The following is a 17,338-nucleotide window of genomic DNA, read 5'->3' as shown; positions in this document are numbered from 1 at the left end:
TAGAAAATGGTAGTATATTGTTTTTAAACTGAACGTTTCGTTTTAATCTATTCAATTTCGTTCAACAACCAACTTTAAAAGTGTTTATGCATTTTCTTAAATTTCTCCATTCGTAAAATAATTTGAAAATGCCCAACATTTATAGCACAATAATAAAATAACTATAAAAGATAAAAAGTGTATCCAACTTTAGGACTCGAATTTAAAATAAATTATAAAACTCACTCACAACGTTTGCCCGATTTCCGAACACAAAGTAGTGATGTCGATTGTATACATGGCATATTTTAATTCGGTAATTTTTCGTGTAAATTATGAGATGAATAATTAAATTAATGAATTGTTTTTTAAAAAATGGCATTCGTCAGTGCTGTGACCGGCGATGATTCTACAAAGAAGTTCATGGACGTTTTACAAAATGACTTCAAAACACTCAGTTTGGAGACTAAAAAGAAATATCCTCAGATAAGAGAGGTTTTGTATCTTTATGTTTATATTGTTATAGAAATAATATTAAACTGTGAAAAAAATAAATAAAGCTGATGACACACACCAGCCGATCATGAAAATATTAAAAATAGTTCTTAATTTTTATTAGTATTGTAAATAAATATTCTCACAAGTAGGAGAATTAAACATCACAGTATTTTTTTCTCAGGAAATAAGTTTCTTATTAGAAGCCAGTAATTGGTGGATACACAAAGTGTTAACTAACCGAAGTTCTGTTTACTGATTGTTTAAACTATGAGTTATTTTTAAATCATTTACAAAGTAATCAATCTTATCTCCTTTGTAAGATACATATTTGTAATTTTTCAGGCATGTGATGAGGCTATAGAGAAATTAGCACTTGCTTCAAATAATCCACAAGCATCACTGTATGGAGTTGTGAACCAAATACTGTACCCTTTAGTACAAGGATGTGAATCAAAAGATATAAAAATTATTAAGGTAAAGATCAAAAGTCTCTTTTTTACTAGTTGAATTTGAAAAGTATATAAAAAAAGGTATTAAAAGCCCAATAAGGTAGAAATATTTTCATATTACATTTACATCAGAATTGCTTAGTTTATTTTTTTTTATTTTAAATAAAAATACAATTCATAAAAGCTAGTTTTGACCTTTACTTTGTCTGTAAAAAATAAAAAAAAAAAACTTATTAAGCCTAAGTATTCTTTCAGAGTATATTTTACATCTATGTCAAATTTTGTTGATGTCTGTAAAGCAGTTTAGGAAATAAGCAGTAAGAAACATACATCCATCCAAATCTATTCCATCCTATATATCTAAATTGCATTTTTAATACTGTATTAAGTAAGATTAAGATATTATTTCTCTTTAACTCATCAAAGCTGTATCTAAGTAGTATATTTCTAGTATTTTGGTGCCGGAGGCCTTATTTAAGTCCCTTTCCCTTTACCACCCTTTTCTTATAAGGAGAGGATGGGAAGGGGAAGTGGATTTGACGGTGGAGATGCATAGGAAGGGGAAATATCCTCGTTATATGCGTCTCCTCCTCCGTCGTATAGGGGTAGGCAACGCATCTGCAATTGCGGATGTCTATGGGCAGCGGTCGCTTTGCCATTTTGGCAGATTCAGGTGGCCGCTTGCTCATTTGTCACCTTATGTTATAAAAAAAAAAAAGAAAAGAAACTGTATTCTATTTTTTTTTTAACAACAATAAAGATGTTTTTTTTTATCTATGGTTACATTTCAACTTTTAACAACAGCTGATTCTTTTTTTAAATTTCCAGTTCTGTCTGGGCACCATACAACGTCTGATAGCACAGCAAGGTATAGATGCAAAGGGAGCCAGACATGTGGTGGACTGTCTGTACAACCTCGGCCAGGCTGGAGTATTAGAGCTAAAACTGCTACAGACCGCAGCATTGTTGATGACTACCTCAGATCTTGTACATGGAGATACATTAGCGAGGGTGAGCAATCACTTAATATTAAAGTCGGTTTTAATCAGTTTTATAATAGTTTTCATGTATTAATAGTTTCAATTATTGAACTAGCAATTAAATGTAATCTTGTCAGTTTGAAATCAAATAGGAAAAAATAAACCCTATGTTATTGACAGATAATTCAAATATATATGAAAATACAAATTTTTCCTCTTTGTAATATTAGTATACACTAGCTGTAGCTCACGACTTAGCGCGCGTGAAATTAAAAAATAAATAAAATACAGCCTATGTTACTCAACAATATCATAGCTTTTTAATGGTGCAAGAATTTATAAAATCAGCCCAGTAGTTTTTCAGTTATTCCATCGGCAAAGTAGTTTTTCAGTTACCAATATAATCTTTATAATATTAGTTCAGATATACAATTTAGTAAGCCTAGTTTAAATAAACTTAAGTCATGTGTAATACAAAAAGCCTTCTATAGTGTTGAAAAATTTTTCCTACCATGATTATTTTATGTACACAATTTTTATTCAGAATATCTGTAGAGATTTTTATTTTTTTAACATAATGACTTGTAATTCCCTTACCAATAACATATTTGTATTTGTAATCACACTAAAGCGGATAGGATACATAAATAATGTATTTTGTTTTAGTGATCATGTATCTTTGTTTCCAGACAATGGTAATGTGCATGCGTACAGTGTCAGCGAGTGAGGCGCGGGATGTGAGCACGAGCCACGCGGCCGCGGCCACCGTGCGCCAGCTAGTCGCACTTGTATTTGAACGAGCACTCGCTGAAGCTGATGGTAATGTCACTGAAATTCTTTAACATCTATTATTTCCTTACTCATGTAGGGCGCAGGGTTTTCGTCCTCCAAATAACTCTATCATCCATCATCTCTCTCTCCCTTCTTGAACACCGGTTATCACCTGTTTCATGAATTTGACATGCAAAGTGGAAGTTATTCCATGTGTGCTGGCCTATTTGCAGTCTTTCCCTTCCCACCTTCATAAGGAAAATATCTTAAGGGAAATTAGATTTAGCAGAAGGGTTGCATAGGAAATAGAAATATACTTTTTAAGTGTATCCATTCTTTTGTTGTTTTAAAGAGGGGAACGGTTTTGTATTGCGGATGTCTATAGGTAGTGATTGGATAATTTAGTCAATTTAAGTGGCCATCTTCTTACAAGTAAATTTAATATAAAAATACATAGAGATAAATAGTGTAATTGGTTGAATAAGAATTGCTTTTTCTTTAAGTTTCACATTGATATATATTCCTTGTGAATTTATTTCTTTAATTGTGTTTCAATTGTAATTTTATTTTTATTTTTATTTTTACTGTAATAATATACTTAAAACTAATGGCACGTGAATATATTATGTACCACTTTAATTGATTTGTTGCCGTCTAACGAATGTTTATTAAATCTTAAGAGCAGGACACTCGCGATACAGGGTGCGCCTACTGCGGGGCTACTGATTACTACAGATAGTCATTTCCTTTGTATCCAACAAAGCAATACAAATATATCTTTTATGTATTTATATTCTTGGATTTAAATAAATTATTTTTCTTTTTTTTTTCAATTATAACGTTGGCATGCAAGTTCTTTGTAAAAGAATAATTATTTCCTATTACAGGTAAATTGAAAGTGAATCCCGCAGATGTTAGGTTACAGACAAATACTAGAGCACCTAAAGAACTGAAGCCGTGTGCGACTGACGCTTATCTTATATTGCAAGTAAGTCTTACTTCAACATTTATGTATGTAAAAAAGCAAAGAAATTATACTAAGACTTAAAAACTTAATATACTTTTAATTTCTTTAATCACCCATAGTAATATTATGAAGATTTGAATTTTTGTATATATTGAAATAACTCAAAACTACTGGGCCGATTTCAAAAATTCTTTTAGCATTAAAAAACTACTTTGTCAGTGAGTAACATAGGGTATATTTTATATTTTTACACGGGCAAAGTCGCGAGCAATAGCTAGTAACAAATAAAATTGTTATCTTGTAGTTTTGGTTTTATCTGATGACAAGATTATTTTAATGTAAAAATCCATTAGTCTATAGTGTTATGTTAAATTGTTACAATTTTGTTGTTTTAATGTTTTTTTTTTCTTTTAAGGATATAATTCAATTGATAAACGGCGACGCGGCGCACTGGCTGGTCGGTATATCCGATGTTCCCAAGACATTCGGACTGGAACTCCTAGATACCGTACTCACAGATTTCTCTGAAGTATTCTTTAAAGTAAGATATGTTCTAGAAGTTTCTAGTTACGGAGAATTTTTTATAATATTGTATGTATTTTATTTTACTTTCAGATCCAAGAATTCAGATTTCTACTCAAAGAGCATGTGTGTGCTCTTATAATAAGACTGTTTTCGCCAAATGTCAAATACAGGTATTATAAGATTTTATCATCCCTTATCTTAAACTCTACAACCCTTTCTTAGACAATAAATTTTCACCCTATTAAAGAATTTACAAAGAATTTATTAGTATTTAGAAAATAGTCAAGTATTCTGAATTTTGTTATCCTGTAATAAATATTGAAATTTAAACTCTATTTTCACAGAATAGAGTAGCATTTACCATATATAGTTCTCTGAAATATAGCATTCAATTATCAACTCTATTTCTATAGGAATAAAGGCGTATTCACTACATATATATTTAAACCATAGACATTGAAATTTCAACTCTATTCTCATTGTAATAGAGCTGCGTTCACCGCGCTGCATATCCCCGGGGGTGGGGGCGGGGGCGCAGTCGCCGGAGCGGGGGCGGGGGCGGGCAGTCCGGCCCCCGAGCGGCCCCACTTCCCCGTCACCATGCGGCTGCTGCGCCTCGTCTCCATCATCGTGCACAAATACCATGAAGTGCTGGTCAGTGTCCTTAGTGTTAACTGCTCCTTAAAAGCCTGATTTTTTTTAATTAGATACAAAATGCATATACATACCCTTCATTGTGAAATCACATTTCATTTTCAATCACATTAGTAAATATTAAAGGGTATAAATTAAAAAAAAAGGAAACGATGTTTTATATATTTTCGTGATATGCTATTTTTGTTTTCTAAGTTGAAAATTATCATTCCAAGGTAACAGGTAAACAGCCTAATATTATAAATAACGCCAAATAGAAAGCACACTAAAGATAATCCTAAGTTACTAGTGATTTTATAAACAGATCTCTTGTTCTTGCTTAAAAAAAATTGTTTTTGAATACGTATTAAAAACTGTAAAACAGTGAAATCTCACGATTACCTTAAAGGCCATAGCTATAATACTTTTAAATGCCTGCAAACATGATATTTATTAACAAACTGGCTTTTGTCCGGGACTTCGATCGCGTGGAATTAAAAAATAATATAAAATACAGCTTATGTCTATTAAAAAGCTATGTTATTGCATAAAAAAAGAATTTTTAATATTGACCCAGTATTTTTGAGTCATTTCACTCAATACAAATATTTCCTTTTTATATTTTACATTAGGTGACGGAATGCGAAATCTTCCTGTCGCTGACCATCAAGTTCCTGGACCCCGACAAGCCGCTGTGGCAGCGCGCGCTGGCGCTGGAGGTGCTGCACAAGATGACCATACAGCCACGTAAATATTCCTTATAGATACTCGAATTTACTAAAATTTTCTATCTTTAACTAATATGATATAGTAATCGCAGTGTATTTTTTTTTATAAAAAGCTCTACTTATAAGCTAATTGTTTTCATGCTATTAAACTTAGGGGGTAAATAAATTGGAAAATAACTATGTGGGAAAGGTACCATAAATTACAAGCTGCCAACATCAAGAAAGTAAAATTGCCATTGTTATCATTTGTTCATTTGAATTTTGACATTTGCAATTTAAATTTCACAAATGTAAACAGTAAAATAAAATTTTTATAATATAATGTGGATTAAGAACAGAAACAATAAGTTTATAAATTACACTATTAAAATAAAGCGTAAACTCACTCTTTGTTGCCTAAGATGTTAGCAATTATAGCATATTTTTGAATAATTCTTTCTTTAATAAAAAGTCCTCCACTTACGTCATGCTTTAGGCTATATATTTTAAAGCCATTAAACTTAGGGGGTAAATATTTTATATAAAAACCCTAATGTGGGAAAGAGACCATAAGTTGCTGCCAACATCAAGAAAGCAAGGTTGCCATGGTTTGTCATCATGTCATGTCATTTTGACATTTGCAATTGAAAATTTGACACATGTAAACAATCAAATAATTTTATACTGATGAAATCGCACGGGATACACAGCTAATAATATTATGAAGAAGAAATATATGTATTTTTGGATTTTTATATGTATTTCATTAACTCAAAAACTACTGAACCGATTTTAAGTTATAAAATTGTTACAGATCTATTAAAGGCGTTCTGCGAGTGCTACGACATGAAGCCGCACGCCACCAACATCTTCCAGGACATCGTGAACGCGCTCGGCGCCTACGTGCAGAGCCTCTTCGTCGCCAACCAGCTCAACCAGCAGCTAGGTAGGCAGAGATTTGAAAAATCTTGACACAGCACTTTTTTCGTATATCTAGTATCAGCGCTAGGTTAAGACGCAGTTATGTGATGGCTCAGGGCGTTGGTAAGGGGCGCCTACAAATTTTCGCCCAGAGGGTAAGTAGCGATAAAACAAATACTTACAGATCTGACATCACCAAAACATGCTATTTACATAGTTATTCTAATCATGATATAGCATTTTAATCTGAAATAGGTTTGATCTGACTGAACTCAGAATCTACCGAGGATATTAAAAACTTTGAGTACAGTGAATACATTTCACTAAACAACATAGGAAACAGTATTAAAAACTGCATTAAATTAATTATATTTAGAAGTCTGTAAATGATGTACAAGATCACAGTCTTCGTTGTTAACTTGCACTCCGACGTAATCGATATCCGGCAGCAATATGTCACTGACGGCTATGACGTCACGCTCCGCCCCCTCCGTGGTAGGCCCCTCCCACACCTCTGGTTGCTCCTCCTCATATATTTCTTCCATCTTGTAAAAAGACTGGAGGAAATTGTCACCGCGACGACTCGAGTCACCTTAGGATAAATTTAAAATGAATAGACGATAGATATGACATTATTTGAACTTATGATTAAGACGTTAAAGGCCTGTCCCACCACTGGCTGATAGTTAAACATGACGTCACTGTCAGATAAGGTAACAAAACCCGATATTTCCATCACATATTTTACACGTCGGATTGTTATCAGACAATTCACAATTTGGTGGGAAGGCACAAGGCTTGATCACTCAAGGTATAATGTCTTGAAGTAAACGTTAATTTTGCTTAGACAATCCATTCACTAGACTAGACTACATCCTTTTTTAAGAACAGATGTTGTTCCTAGAAAAATTGTCTCGATAAAAATACATACCACAGTATGCCAAATAAAATAGGTCTTGAATTTTGTACATTGTAATGACAAGGTTGTTGGAGAAATAAGCATAAATAGTTATGTTTTGTGAACATCGCAATACACGCTATACTAACCGATTTCCGATCGTAATCTCTTGAACTGTCCGTCGTCTTCGGACAGCGTTTGCGTGTACAGATCGACGAACGCGCGACACGAACGTGTGCACTGCATGTAACTCCGGAATCTGTTAGATATGGTCGATAGATAGCATCCCAAGCGTTCACTGGATGGAGGATAAATTAACAGATAGCTATGAAATTTAACACAAATAAAGAACATTATCTATACTATCTATACTATATTATAATAAAGCGCAAACACACACTTTTTTGTTGCCTAAGATGTTAGCAATTACAGCATATTTATGAATAATGCTTTCTTTAATAAAAAGCCCTACATTTTCGTCACGTTATAGGCTATATATTTTCTCGCCATTGAACCCGGGGGGGGGGTAAATATTTTGGATAAAAAGCCTAATGTGGGAAGGAGACCATAAGTTGTTGCCAACATCAAGAAAGCAAGGTTGCCGTGGTTGGTCATCGTCATAACATTTTGAAATTTGCAATTGATAATTTGACATGTAACCAATAAAATAAAATTTTCACAACTTTATGCGGATGAAGTCGCACTGGAACAGCTAGTATACATATAAACTACTTGTTAAGTTTTTTTCATACCAGTTAAAGTCGCAGGCAAAAGCTAGGGTTATAAATTTAGACTATTATAAGGTGATTACTTACGTGCAATTTAACGCGAAAAAATCGAAAGTCCAAACTGGTACTACAGCGTCAGCGCACGTGCCCGGTGTGAAGCGGTACGTGCAGCGCATGTTCAGCTTATGACGACGTACTGTCCGTTAAATTGTAAACTGTCATTTTTTAAAGTCACTTATAACCTGCCGTCGAAACGACTCTACACAGTTTTCTATATGTGTAAAGTTCTATGGCTTTCGTATCTTATTTATACTTACTGTTTGTACTTCTAATTGTTAAAGGACTTATAATGTAGAGAAATAACTGTATACGAAAAACTTGCATTTTGATATATCATAGCTCAGTAGATTACTTTTACAATTGTATATCTGTTTTAAAAAGTATTGTGTTAAAATAGTTACTGTAGCTTTGAGTTTTTTTTTTAAATATGGAACAATTTAGATTAAAAATGCCTAATTTGGACACCAGCCAGTTTTATTTTATTTTTATTTTACTTCAATACAGCATCATCAGGACTTCCTCAGCAAGCCGGCTTCTACTGGAAAGGAGTGTGGCTACCCCTTTGTGTGACTTTCGAGCCGGGAACAGCTAAATCTGTGTAGTAAGTCATTTTAATCTTACTAATATTAAAAATGCGAAATTGTAGATGGATGGATGTTTGTTAGAGTTTGTAGCCTAAACTGCTAAACGGATCTCGATGATAGAAATGTAGATTATAGAAACATAGGCTATTTACTTTTTTTTATTTTTTTTATTTTCGCGCGGACGGAGTCGCGGCCGGAAACTACCCAAATAAATACATGAAATCGTTTAAAATTGTTACATATATTACACTGACTTATTCCATCACTTTTATCTATGTTACTTGAAATTACAATAATAATAGTAAATATCCTGCTCGAAGGACCGATTTAATGTTTATGTTTTTGTTGATAGTATAGAAATGTTGGACCGCAGCGAGGCGCCGAGTATTCAGGAGGGTTACGGCATCTCCGTGGCTTACGCCTGCCTCATGGAGATCATACGCTCCATCGCCATCAGCGTAGAAGGTGATGAGTATTTTAGGTGAGTTATAGCTCGGTGACATTTTAACTTCTGTTATTTCCTTAAAAAACATTTAGTAGTGGTTTTGAATATTATTTTTTTATAGGTTACAAGAATTATACGAAGACATCCAGAATGATAGTGAGGAAATTATTTCTAGCAAAAATGGAAATAACAATAAAGGTAATATTTTAGGGAGTGGATAAAAGATTATAAAAGGCATAGATTATATGAATAATATTGTTCTAGAAGTAGAAAGCACAACAGAAAGTACGGATATATCGAATAATGGTCACAGAGGAGAACCAGATCAGAACTCCAATGTGGTGCAGAAGATTAATACGGAAATAGAAGAGAAGGAGAAACTTGTTATGTTACAGGTATATTGTTAATTACTTTACAAAAAAGATAATTAACTTCTATTGTATAGAAGATTTGACTTATTTAAAATTTATTACTGCACTTATGCATACTAAACCCGCACTTATGTGACCATTTTATGACTCTGAGTACAGATTTTAGTACTCTTTATGCTTTGGCTAATAAAAGCAATGTTTACAGCTTATAAAGTCATCGTGGTGCGGCCTCGTGTGGGGCCTGTCAGTCCTAGCGGAGGCCAGCATCGGCGAGCTGGAGAACATCCTCTGTGCCATACAGACCCTGGCCAGGGTCAGCGGGAAGGTAGGTTTTTTTAAATTATTAACAAGAGAGTAAACGTCTGTTTTGACAAGATTACGTAAATCCACTTAATGATGACTGATAATTTTTATAAGGTAAAATAAAATGTGTTCTATTTGAATATGTGTATGTAATCGAATTCAGTTTAAATGTAAAATTATAACTAAGTAGCTGTTGCTCGCGACTTCGTTCGAGTGAAATTAAAAATACGTGAATAAAAGTGAGTGAAAATACAAATCTTTCCTGTTTATAATATTAGTATAGAAGAATCTAAAGATTTATTTATTACTAGCTTTCGCCCGCGACTTCGTTCGCGTGGAATTATAAAAAAAAATTAGTAGCCTATGTGTTCTTCCAGACTATCCTCTCCATCCAAACCAAATTTCATCGAAATCTTTTCAGCTGTTTAGGCTATAAACTCTAACAAACATCTATCCATCCATCAAAACTTTCGCATTTATAATATTAGTATGAAGTATGATAATTTTACCTGTAAATGGCTATAACCATAGACTATTTTTTTTTAATCTTTATGTTATCTGTACGTACATGCAGGTGGGCGTGTCAGGTTCGCGCGACGCGTGCGTGGCTGCGCTGTGCCGCGCGGCGCTGCCGGCGCAGTACTGCGTGCCGGTGCTGGGCGCGCTGGGGGCGCTGGCCTGCCCCTGGGCGCCGGCTGCCCGCGCCCCCCACCCCTCCGCACCAGACCTGCGGCACCACGTCGTGTGGGTCGGCACCCCCCTCCCCTGCGCACAACTGCCCACTGGTGAGATACATACTGTGCTAGCTTTCGACCGACACTTCGTCCCTGAATAATTAAAAAAAAACTAAGGTGCCTGTATTCTTCCGGACTATGCTCTACATCTGTGCCTTTCGTCGAGATCCGTTCAGCCGTTATGTGGCATACTCTAACAAACATCCATCCATCTAAACTTTCGAATTTATAATAAGATGTTCTTTCTGTCATATCCATATCCTTCCTCTAGATTTTACTAATATTATAAACAAGCTGTTGCCCGCGACTTCGTCCGCGCGGTATTAGAAAACATACAAACTATATAAATTACAAAAAGTTACGTATCCCTCGGGAACCGAAAATTTCTCGGGCATGAAACTTATCTCATGTGGACTCCAGACTTTGTTTTATATCTGTGCCAAATTTCAATAAGATATGTTGAACCGTTGCAGAATGATCGAGTAAATATTAAAAAACTAAATTAATGAATCCCACGGGAACCGTAACTATTCCCGGGATAAAAAGTAGCCTATGTGTTCTTCCAGACTATGCTCTAAACCTGTGCCAAATTTCATAGAGATCCGTTCAGCCGTTTAGACTACAAACACTAACATCCATCCATCCATCCATCCATCCATCCATCCATCTATCCATCCATCCATCCATCTAAACTTTCGCATTTATAATATTAGTAAGATTTGGAAATTTAGATAAACTGAACAGATCTCGATGAAATTTGGCATAGATGTAAAGGATAATCTGGAGGAATACATAGGCTACTTAATTTTGTGTTTTTATCGCGGAGTCGCAGGCGTAAGTTAGTTGTATCATAAAACTTGAACACTACGACTGCTTTGAAGCATTTGAAATCATTAAGAGGAAAGGATCGGAAGGAAAAGTGGATTTGCCGGCGGAGGACACGCACAGGAAGGGGAAATATACTTTTTTATGTTAGTCTCCTTTTCCGTTAATTAAGGGGTAACGCATTGGCAATTGCGGATGTCTGGACAACGGTTGTTTCGCCATTTCACCGAATTTCAGATGCCGCTTGCTCGTTTACGAACTTATAATATAAAAAAATTAAAATATCTTTGTATTCGGTGCAGGCCAGCAGCAGTCATTCGTGATGGTGACGTCCCGCCACGTGACCGCGATGAAGGCGCTGCTGAGCGCGGCGCGCCGCGACGGCGACACCATACAGCAGGCCTGGCTGCCCGTGCTCACCACGCTGCAGCACCTGGTAACTACACCACACTAACACATGACAACACTCCATCTTCTCCAAACAGATGCGTTGCCTGCCCTTAATTGACGTAGGAGGAGACGCACATAAAGAGGACATTTTCCCTTCCTATGCGTCTCCTCCACCGTCAAATCCACTTTTCCTTCCAATCCATTTCTCTTAAGAAAAGGGTGGAAAGGGAACGGGACCAAAATTGAGCATCCTCTTATTTTTATCGGAAAGTAATTGTCACAAAGTCATTTGACCCCTTAGGGATAACGTTAGTGTAAATTTCTCATTTAAAATCTTCACTGACTCTGAGTACTGCATTAAATTTCCTTACAGTCGAATAATGTTTGTATGTGTACTTTCAGGTGTGGATCCTTGGCCTGAAGCCGTCAACTGGCGGCAGTATGAAGGCGAGCCGCGCCAGTGCTGACGCCAACGCTGTCATGAGCACCAGCGCTGTCATGGCGGACTTGCCTGGTGAGCAATTACATATATATATATATTTTTTTTTATAATACGAGGTGACAAACGAGCAAGCGGCCACCTAAATCCACCGAAATGGAAAGCGACCGCTGCCCATAAACATCCGCAATTGCAGATGCGTTGCCTAACCTAATTGACGGAGGAGGAGACGCACATAAAGAGGACATTTCCCCTTCCTATGCGTCTCCTCCACCGTCAAATCCACTTTTCCCTCCCATCCTTTCCCTTTAAGAAAAGGGTGGAAAGGAAAAGGGACTAAAGTTAGGCCTCCGGCACCACACTCATCAGACGAAACGCGGAATTGCTTCCACTTCACGCCTGTTTTCTGTGTGGTCGTGGTATTACACCGCGCGAGCCGGCCTATTCGTGCGAAGATGTTAAAGCGGGCACTACCACTGTTAAATATATAGAGTTTTATTAAACACTAGCTGTTGCTCGCGACTTCGCCCGCGTGAAGATAAAATTATGATAAAAAGACATAGCCTATAAGAATTTTTGAAATCGACCCAGTAGTTTTTGAGTTATTTCAATACCTACAAAAATACAAATCTTTCCTCTTTATAATATTAGTATAGACAAGTACATTTTTGTATATTTAATTTGGTGCAAATTAACTTTAAACTGTAAAGAATAAATAAATATTAACAACTGATTTAATATCACTGGCACCCCTTAACTGTAACAAAAATTATATGAAAAAAGCCATAAAATGTCTATGCCTCTTTTTAGTCTGACACCCTATTGACAGTATTGAGTTTAGATTTTTTTACTTAGGTAGACAGAGATATGGAAAATACTTCCATTCGGTTTGTTGCACAAATGGTGTTATTAATTGGGTTTTTGGTATAAGAAATCTATCTAACTACTGAGAATGTAATTGTAATCTGTATTATTTTGTTATAAATGTTCACCCTGTATATAAATGTTGTAGTGAAATATATTTGCAGGTCAGCAAGTTCCCGTGGCCGAGTCTCTCGGAGTCATGAGCGGTACTTACTTCTCTATATATGTGTTTATTTGGAATTCCCTTTAACTTAACAAAAATTACTTAAACAGTACATTTTTGGCAACTACGAATGAATTTTATTAAAAACTAGCTGTTCCCATGCGGATTATAAAAACTTACGTTTGTCAAATAATCAATTGCAAATGTCAAAATGACATGATATGATGACAATCCATTGCAATCTTGTTTTCTTGATGTTGGCAGCAACTTATGGTCTCTTTCCCACATTAGTTTTTTTATCCAATTTATTTACCCACTAAGTTTTGTAGCGTGAAAATATATAGCCTAAAGCGTGACGTTAATGTAGGCCTTTTTATTGAAACAAAAATTATTTAAAAACATGCTGTAATTGCTGACATCTTAGGCAACAAAGAAGTGTGTGTTTACGCTTTATTATAATAGTATAGATTTTTGAATCTATTTTTCAAATATAAGTCCCTTTTTGTAATAATTTTAATTGTCACTTTCCTAGAGTTCCAAATAGACATAGTTGTCGTTTGTGCCATTACAAAATCCACTTTATTACTTGGTAATAAAGTTCATTTTCAAATATGATGTAAGGGCAGCAAAAGACAGGGGTTTAACAGCTTTTGTCCGTTACCGCATTGGGATGGAGCTTGCTGACCGTATTTACACGCAATAATTCACTGCAGAAATATATTTCAATGATATTGCTATCTCTATTGTTTTAAAGTGAGTGATAGAGACAGCAATAATCTGTTGCAATTTAATGTAATCACTAGTAAGTCATTGGGTATTTCTTTTAAATAATACTTTCAGACGTGTTTTTTTTTTATTTACTTGTTTTTTTTTTTGCTTTATGTGGTATTTTTAAGTACTTTGGTGGTACAAATATCCAATGATTGTTTCAATACAATTTTTCATTGCACGTGTGGAAAATGGGTTTTGCTTTTATTTATACATATATGTACATAGCTTATTTACACATAAAATATGAAATAGTAAAATGTTTGACAATTTAATATAAGAAAACACTTTTCTATCAAGAGAAATATTTTAAATCTCGGTTTACACTGTGTTTTAGATTACTTATATGTGGGATATCTTCAAAATATATTATATGTCGCTATGCAAAATATAAAATCAATACTTACTGCGTTGGCGCAGTTACCCGAAGTGGGTCTTGGCCTCCGACACGAGAGAGCGCCAGCCTCTTCTGTCCTGCGACGTCGTCTGCCAACCTATATATACTAACAAAATTTATTTGTATTTTATCTATCATATCCATTTGTATATTTTACACCAAAAATTTATACAGAACACTATAATACGCATGTAATATGGATTTTAATAACAACTAGCTGTTGCTCGAGACTTCGCCTGCGTTATTGCAAAATATAGTCTATGTTACTCACTAACAATGTAGCTTTTTAATGGTAAAGAACTTTTGATATCGGCCTATTGAGTTATTTCAATACATACAAAAATGTAAATCTTTATGTTATGAGTATAGATTATGGGTAAGGGTATATATCCAATCCATTAACAAATGGATATTTGCAGCTCTATCCGCGATGCTGTCGCGTGTCTTCGAATCTTCGAAGAACTTGGATGATGTGGCACTTCATCACCTTATTGACGCGCTTTGCAAACTATCCAATGAAGCTATGGAGCTTGCTTACTCTAATAGGGTAAGCAGAGTTTATACATAGCACAACTATCTATCAGCGCCCTTTATTGGAAACTAGCTAATGCCAGCGACTCTGCGGGGAAAAAAAAATTAAGTAACCTATGTGTTCTTGTAGACTATGCCCTACATCTATGCCAAATTTCATTGAAATCCGTTTAGTAATTTCAGTGGCAAACTAACAAACATCCATACATCCAAACTTTCGCATTTGTATTTAGTAAGATTGGTCAAGCGTCGGTGGCTCAGTGGTTTAAACACTTGACTTGTAATCTACAGGTCTTGGGTTCGAATCCCGCCATGTACCAATGTGATTTTCGATTTTTCGAACTTTCATATGTACATAATTTACCCGACGTTCTTACGGTGAAGGAAAACATCGTGATGCCTGCACATATCGGCGAAGAAATTCAAAGATATGTGTGAAGTCAACCAACCCGCACTTGGCCAGCGTGGTTGACTATGGCCTAGTCACCCCATATTAGGGTAGGCCCCGAACCCCTCCGTGGGGACGTATAGTGAGCTGGTGATGATGATGATGAATTTAAAAACTTATATGTAATAATATTTCAATAGTCAAGATTAAGTTAATTGTAATTAAAACACTATTTAAGTTCTAAGTAAATGTTAAGTTTTATTTATGAGGAATGTAATCAAAAATATAAGTTTTATTGTTTTGTTGATGTTTTTGTCTGTTATAGGAACCATCATTATTTGCTGTTGCGAAGCTTCTAGAAACGGGCTTAGCTAATATGCACAGGATCGAGGTTATGTGGAGGCCGATCACAAATCACCTTCTAGAAGTAAGTACGGATTCGTAAATTAACAACATTTATATCTCACTGATAAGTTTGAAATTAAAATTTTAATGCCTTCAAAAATATGTACTTTTTGTTTGACTTCTCTATGACACTAGCTGTTGCTCCTGACTTTGTCCGTGTGCAAAACATAGCCTATGTAATTAAGAGACAGCTAAGCTTTTTAATAGTGAAAGAATTTTTAAAATCAGCCCAGTAGTTTTTGAGTTATTTCAATAAATAATAAAAATATAAATGTACAAAATTTTTTATTTTTAATAGTAGTATCGATAAAATGTTAGGATATTTTGGTATTATTTTGTTGTTAATTTTATATATAATTACAGGTGTGCCAGCACCCGCATATCCGCATGCGCGAGTGGGGCGTGGAGGCGATCACATACCTCGTGCAGGCTGCCTTCCAGTACCACCACGCGCACCCCGCACTCGTCACTGATGTTAGTATAATATAAATACATAACAAGAATTTATATACTAACTAGCTGTCTGCAACTCCGTTCGCGTAGAATCTTATTAACCTTATCATACTTATGGATGAATGGATGGATGTTTGTTAGAGTTTGTAGCCTAAACGGCCGTCCTGAATGTGTGTGTCTGTAATTTTGAGTACGGATACGGGTAGTATATAAAAATTCTGGTGTCCACGATACAGGCATTGGCTAGTGTGGCCATCACCAGATTAACTCGAATAAAAAAAATGTAAAAAAAATACAAATCTTTCCTCTTTATATATTAGTTTAAGGGATGCGGCGATGAGAAGACGAAATAAAACACTAGGTTTCACAAACAACGGGTGCGCAATGTTCGTTCGCCGGTCGACGTACAAGTTATATGCCGACTACCCTCAAATTTCACTTTATTTTTTTCACTTAAAAACTACCAACTGTTTTTACATGTACTTCGGTAGAAGAGAGAGAAGAGAATAATACAAAAATACCATAGAAAGGCTTTTGAAATTCTATCATCAACAATTAGTAGAGATTAATATTGTATATATGTGTTGTGCAGGGTCGGCAGCGGCTGCTGCTGGAGCCGCTGGCGGAGCTGTGCGGCGTGCGGCACTGCGACGTGCGCGCGCGCCAGCTGGAGTGCGCCGCCAGGCTGCTGCACTCGCGCGGGGACCAGCTCGGCGCCGCCTGGCCGCTCATGGTCGACATCATCTCCGCGGTCTCCGAGAGGCACAGGTAACTACTGCTAATTGCTGTATGTGTAAAGAAAATATAGTAAACAAGTACACTCGAATTTTGTACCTCCATATAACGCAGATGTGACTCCCTATAACGCGGTTTTTTTAGTAATTGTTGAAAACCCTTATAACGTCATTAATAGCTATGCTCTGTTGAATAATGTGTTCAACGGTGGATTGCTATAATGAGGAACCATCAACCGCGTTATAGAAGGGCTTAGTTTATGTTCTAAGCTGCTTCTGTTATCTGATTCTTTGATATTTAGAGTATTTCGCCCTTGATCTATGAATGGTTTTTAAATCAAAGATTCAATGATTTACAGTAAGGATCTTACTTTGTGGTTACTTTATGCTATTGATTTATTGCATTAATGAAATTCAATTATTATTTT

At 35.6% G+C, this 17,338-nt stretch overlaps 2 protein-coding genes across 6 annotated transcripts in view; one reads left to right on the top strand and one right to left on the bottom strand.

Annotated features, from left to right (window-relative positions):
• Window positions 1–269: 269 nt before the first annotated feature.
• The window catches only part of LOC106111428 (protein MON2 homolog), a 28,071-nt gene continuing 11,002 nt past the window's right edge, over window positions 270–17,338 (top strand). For 2 of the 3 annotated variants that reach the window (XM_013293518.1, XM_013293516.1), the window contains exons 1-23: window positions 270–474; window positions 820–951; window positions 1,755–1,937; window positions 2,596–2,725; window positions 3,565–3,665; window positions 4,060–4,185; window positions 4,260–4,339; window positions 4,658–4,823; window positions 5,435–5,549; window positions 6,324–6,455; window positions 8,621–8,717; window positions 9,053–9,181; window positions 9,267–9,343; window positions 9,410–9,540; window positions 9,722–9,841; window positions 10,394–10,604; window positions 11,681–11,814; window positions 12,171–12,282; window positions 13,236–13,277; window positions 14,819–14,946; window positions 15,644–15,745; window positions 16,087–16,197; window positions 16,769–16,944. In XM_013293518.1, the coding sequence (XP_013148972.1) occupies window positions 355–474; window positions 820–951; window positions 1,755–1,937; window positions 2,596–2,725; window positions 3,565–3,665; window positions 4,060–4,185; window positions 4,260–4,339; window positions 4,658–4,823; window positions 5,435–5,549; window positions 6,324–6,455; window positions 8,621–8,717; window positions 9,053–9,181; window positions 9,267–9,343; window positions 9,410–9,540; window positions 9,722–9,841; window positions 10,394–10,604; window positions 11,681–11,814; window positions 12,171–12,282; window positions 13,236–13,277; window positions 14,819–14,946; window positions 15,644–15,745; window positions 16,087–16,197; window positions 16,769–16,944 (2,855 nt within the window). In that variant the 5' untranslated portion in view covers window positions 270–354. Of the gene's footprint in view, window positions 475–819; window positions 952–1,754; window positions 1,938–2,595; window positions 2,726–3,564; window positions 3,666–4,059; window positions 4,186–4,259; window positions 4,340–4,657; window positions 4,824–5,434; window positions 5,550–6,323; window positions 6,456–8,620; window positions 8,718–9,052; window positions 9,182–9,266; window positions 9,344–9,409; window positions 9,541–9,721; window positions 9,842–10,393; window positions 10,605–11,680; window positions 11,815–12,170; window positions 12,283–13,235; window positions 13,278–14,818; window positions 14,947–15,643; window positions 15,746–16,086; window positions 16,198–16,768; window positions 16,945–17,338 lie in introns of those variants that run through there. The other variant, XM_013293519.1, reaches the window with a different exon arrangement.
• On the bottom strand, window positions 7,471–8,460 carry LOC106111430. 3 transcript variants are annotated; one of them, XR_001226172.1, is made up of 3 exons: window positions 8,374–8,460; window positions 8,144–8,271; window positions 7,471–7,626 (listed from the first exon to the last, which is right to left on the bottom strand). XR_001226172.1 is itself a non-coding variant. In XM_013293520.1 (3 exons), the coding sequence occupies exons 1-3, from the start codon at window positions 8,438–8,440 to the stop codon at window positions 7,473–7,475; spliced, it is 330 nt and encodes a 109-aa protein (XP_013148974.1). In that variant the 5' UTR covers window positions 8,441–8,447; the 3' UTR covers window positions 7,471–7,472. The 3 variants fall into 3 exon arrangements, 2 of the variants coding, with proteins under 2 accessions (XP_013148974.1, XP_013148975.1); XM_013293520.1 differs by having other exon boundaries at window positions 8,144–8,252; window positions 8,374–8,447; XM_013293521.1 differs by having other exon boundaries at window positions 7,471–7,587; window positions 8,144–8,252; window positions 8,374–8,447.

This window comes from Papilio polytes, unplaced genomic scaffold, assembly GCF_000836215.1.
Source record: "Papilio polytes unplaced genomic scaffold, Ppol_1.0 DF824169.1, whole genome shotgun sequence".
Taxonomy (NCBI): Eukaryota; Metazoa; Arthropoda; class Insecta; order Lepidoptera; family Papilionidae; genus Papilio; species Papilio polytes.
This window is presented reverse-complemented; position numbering and strand designations above follow the sequence as displayed.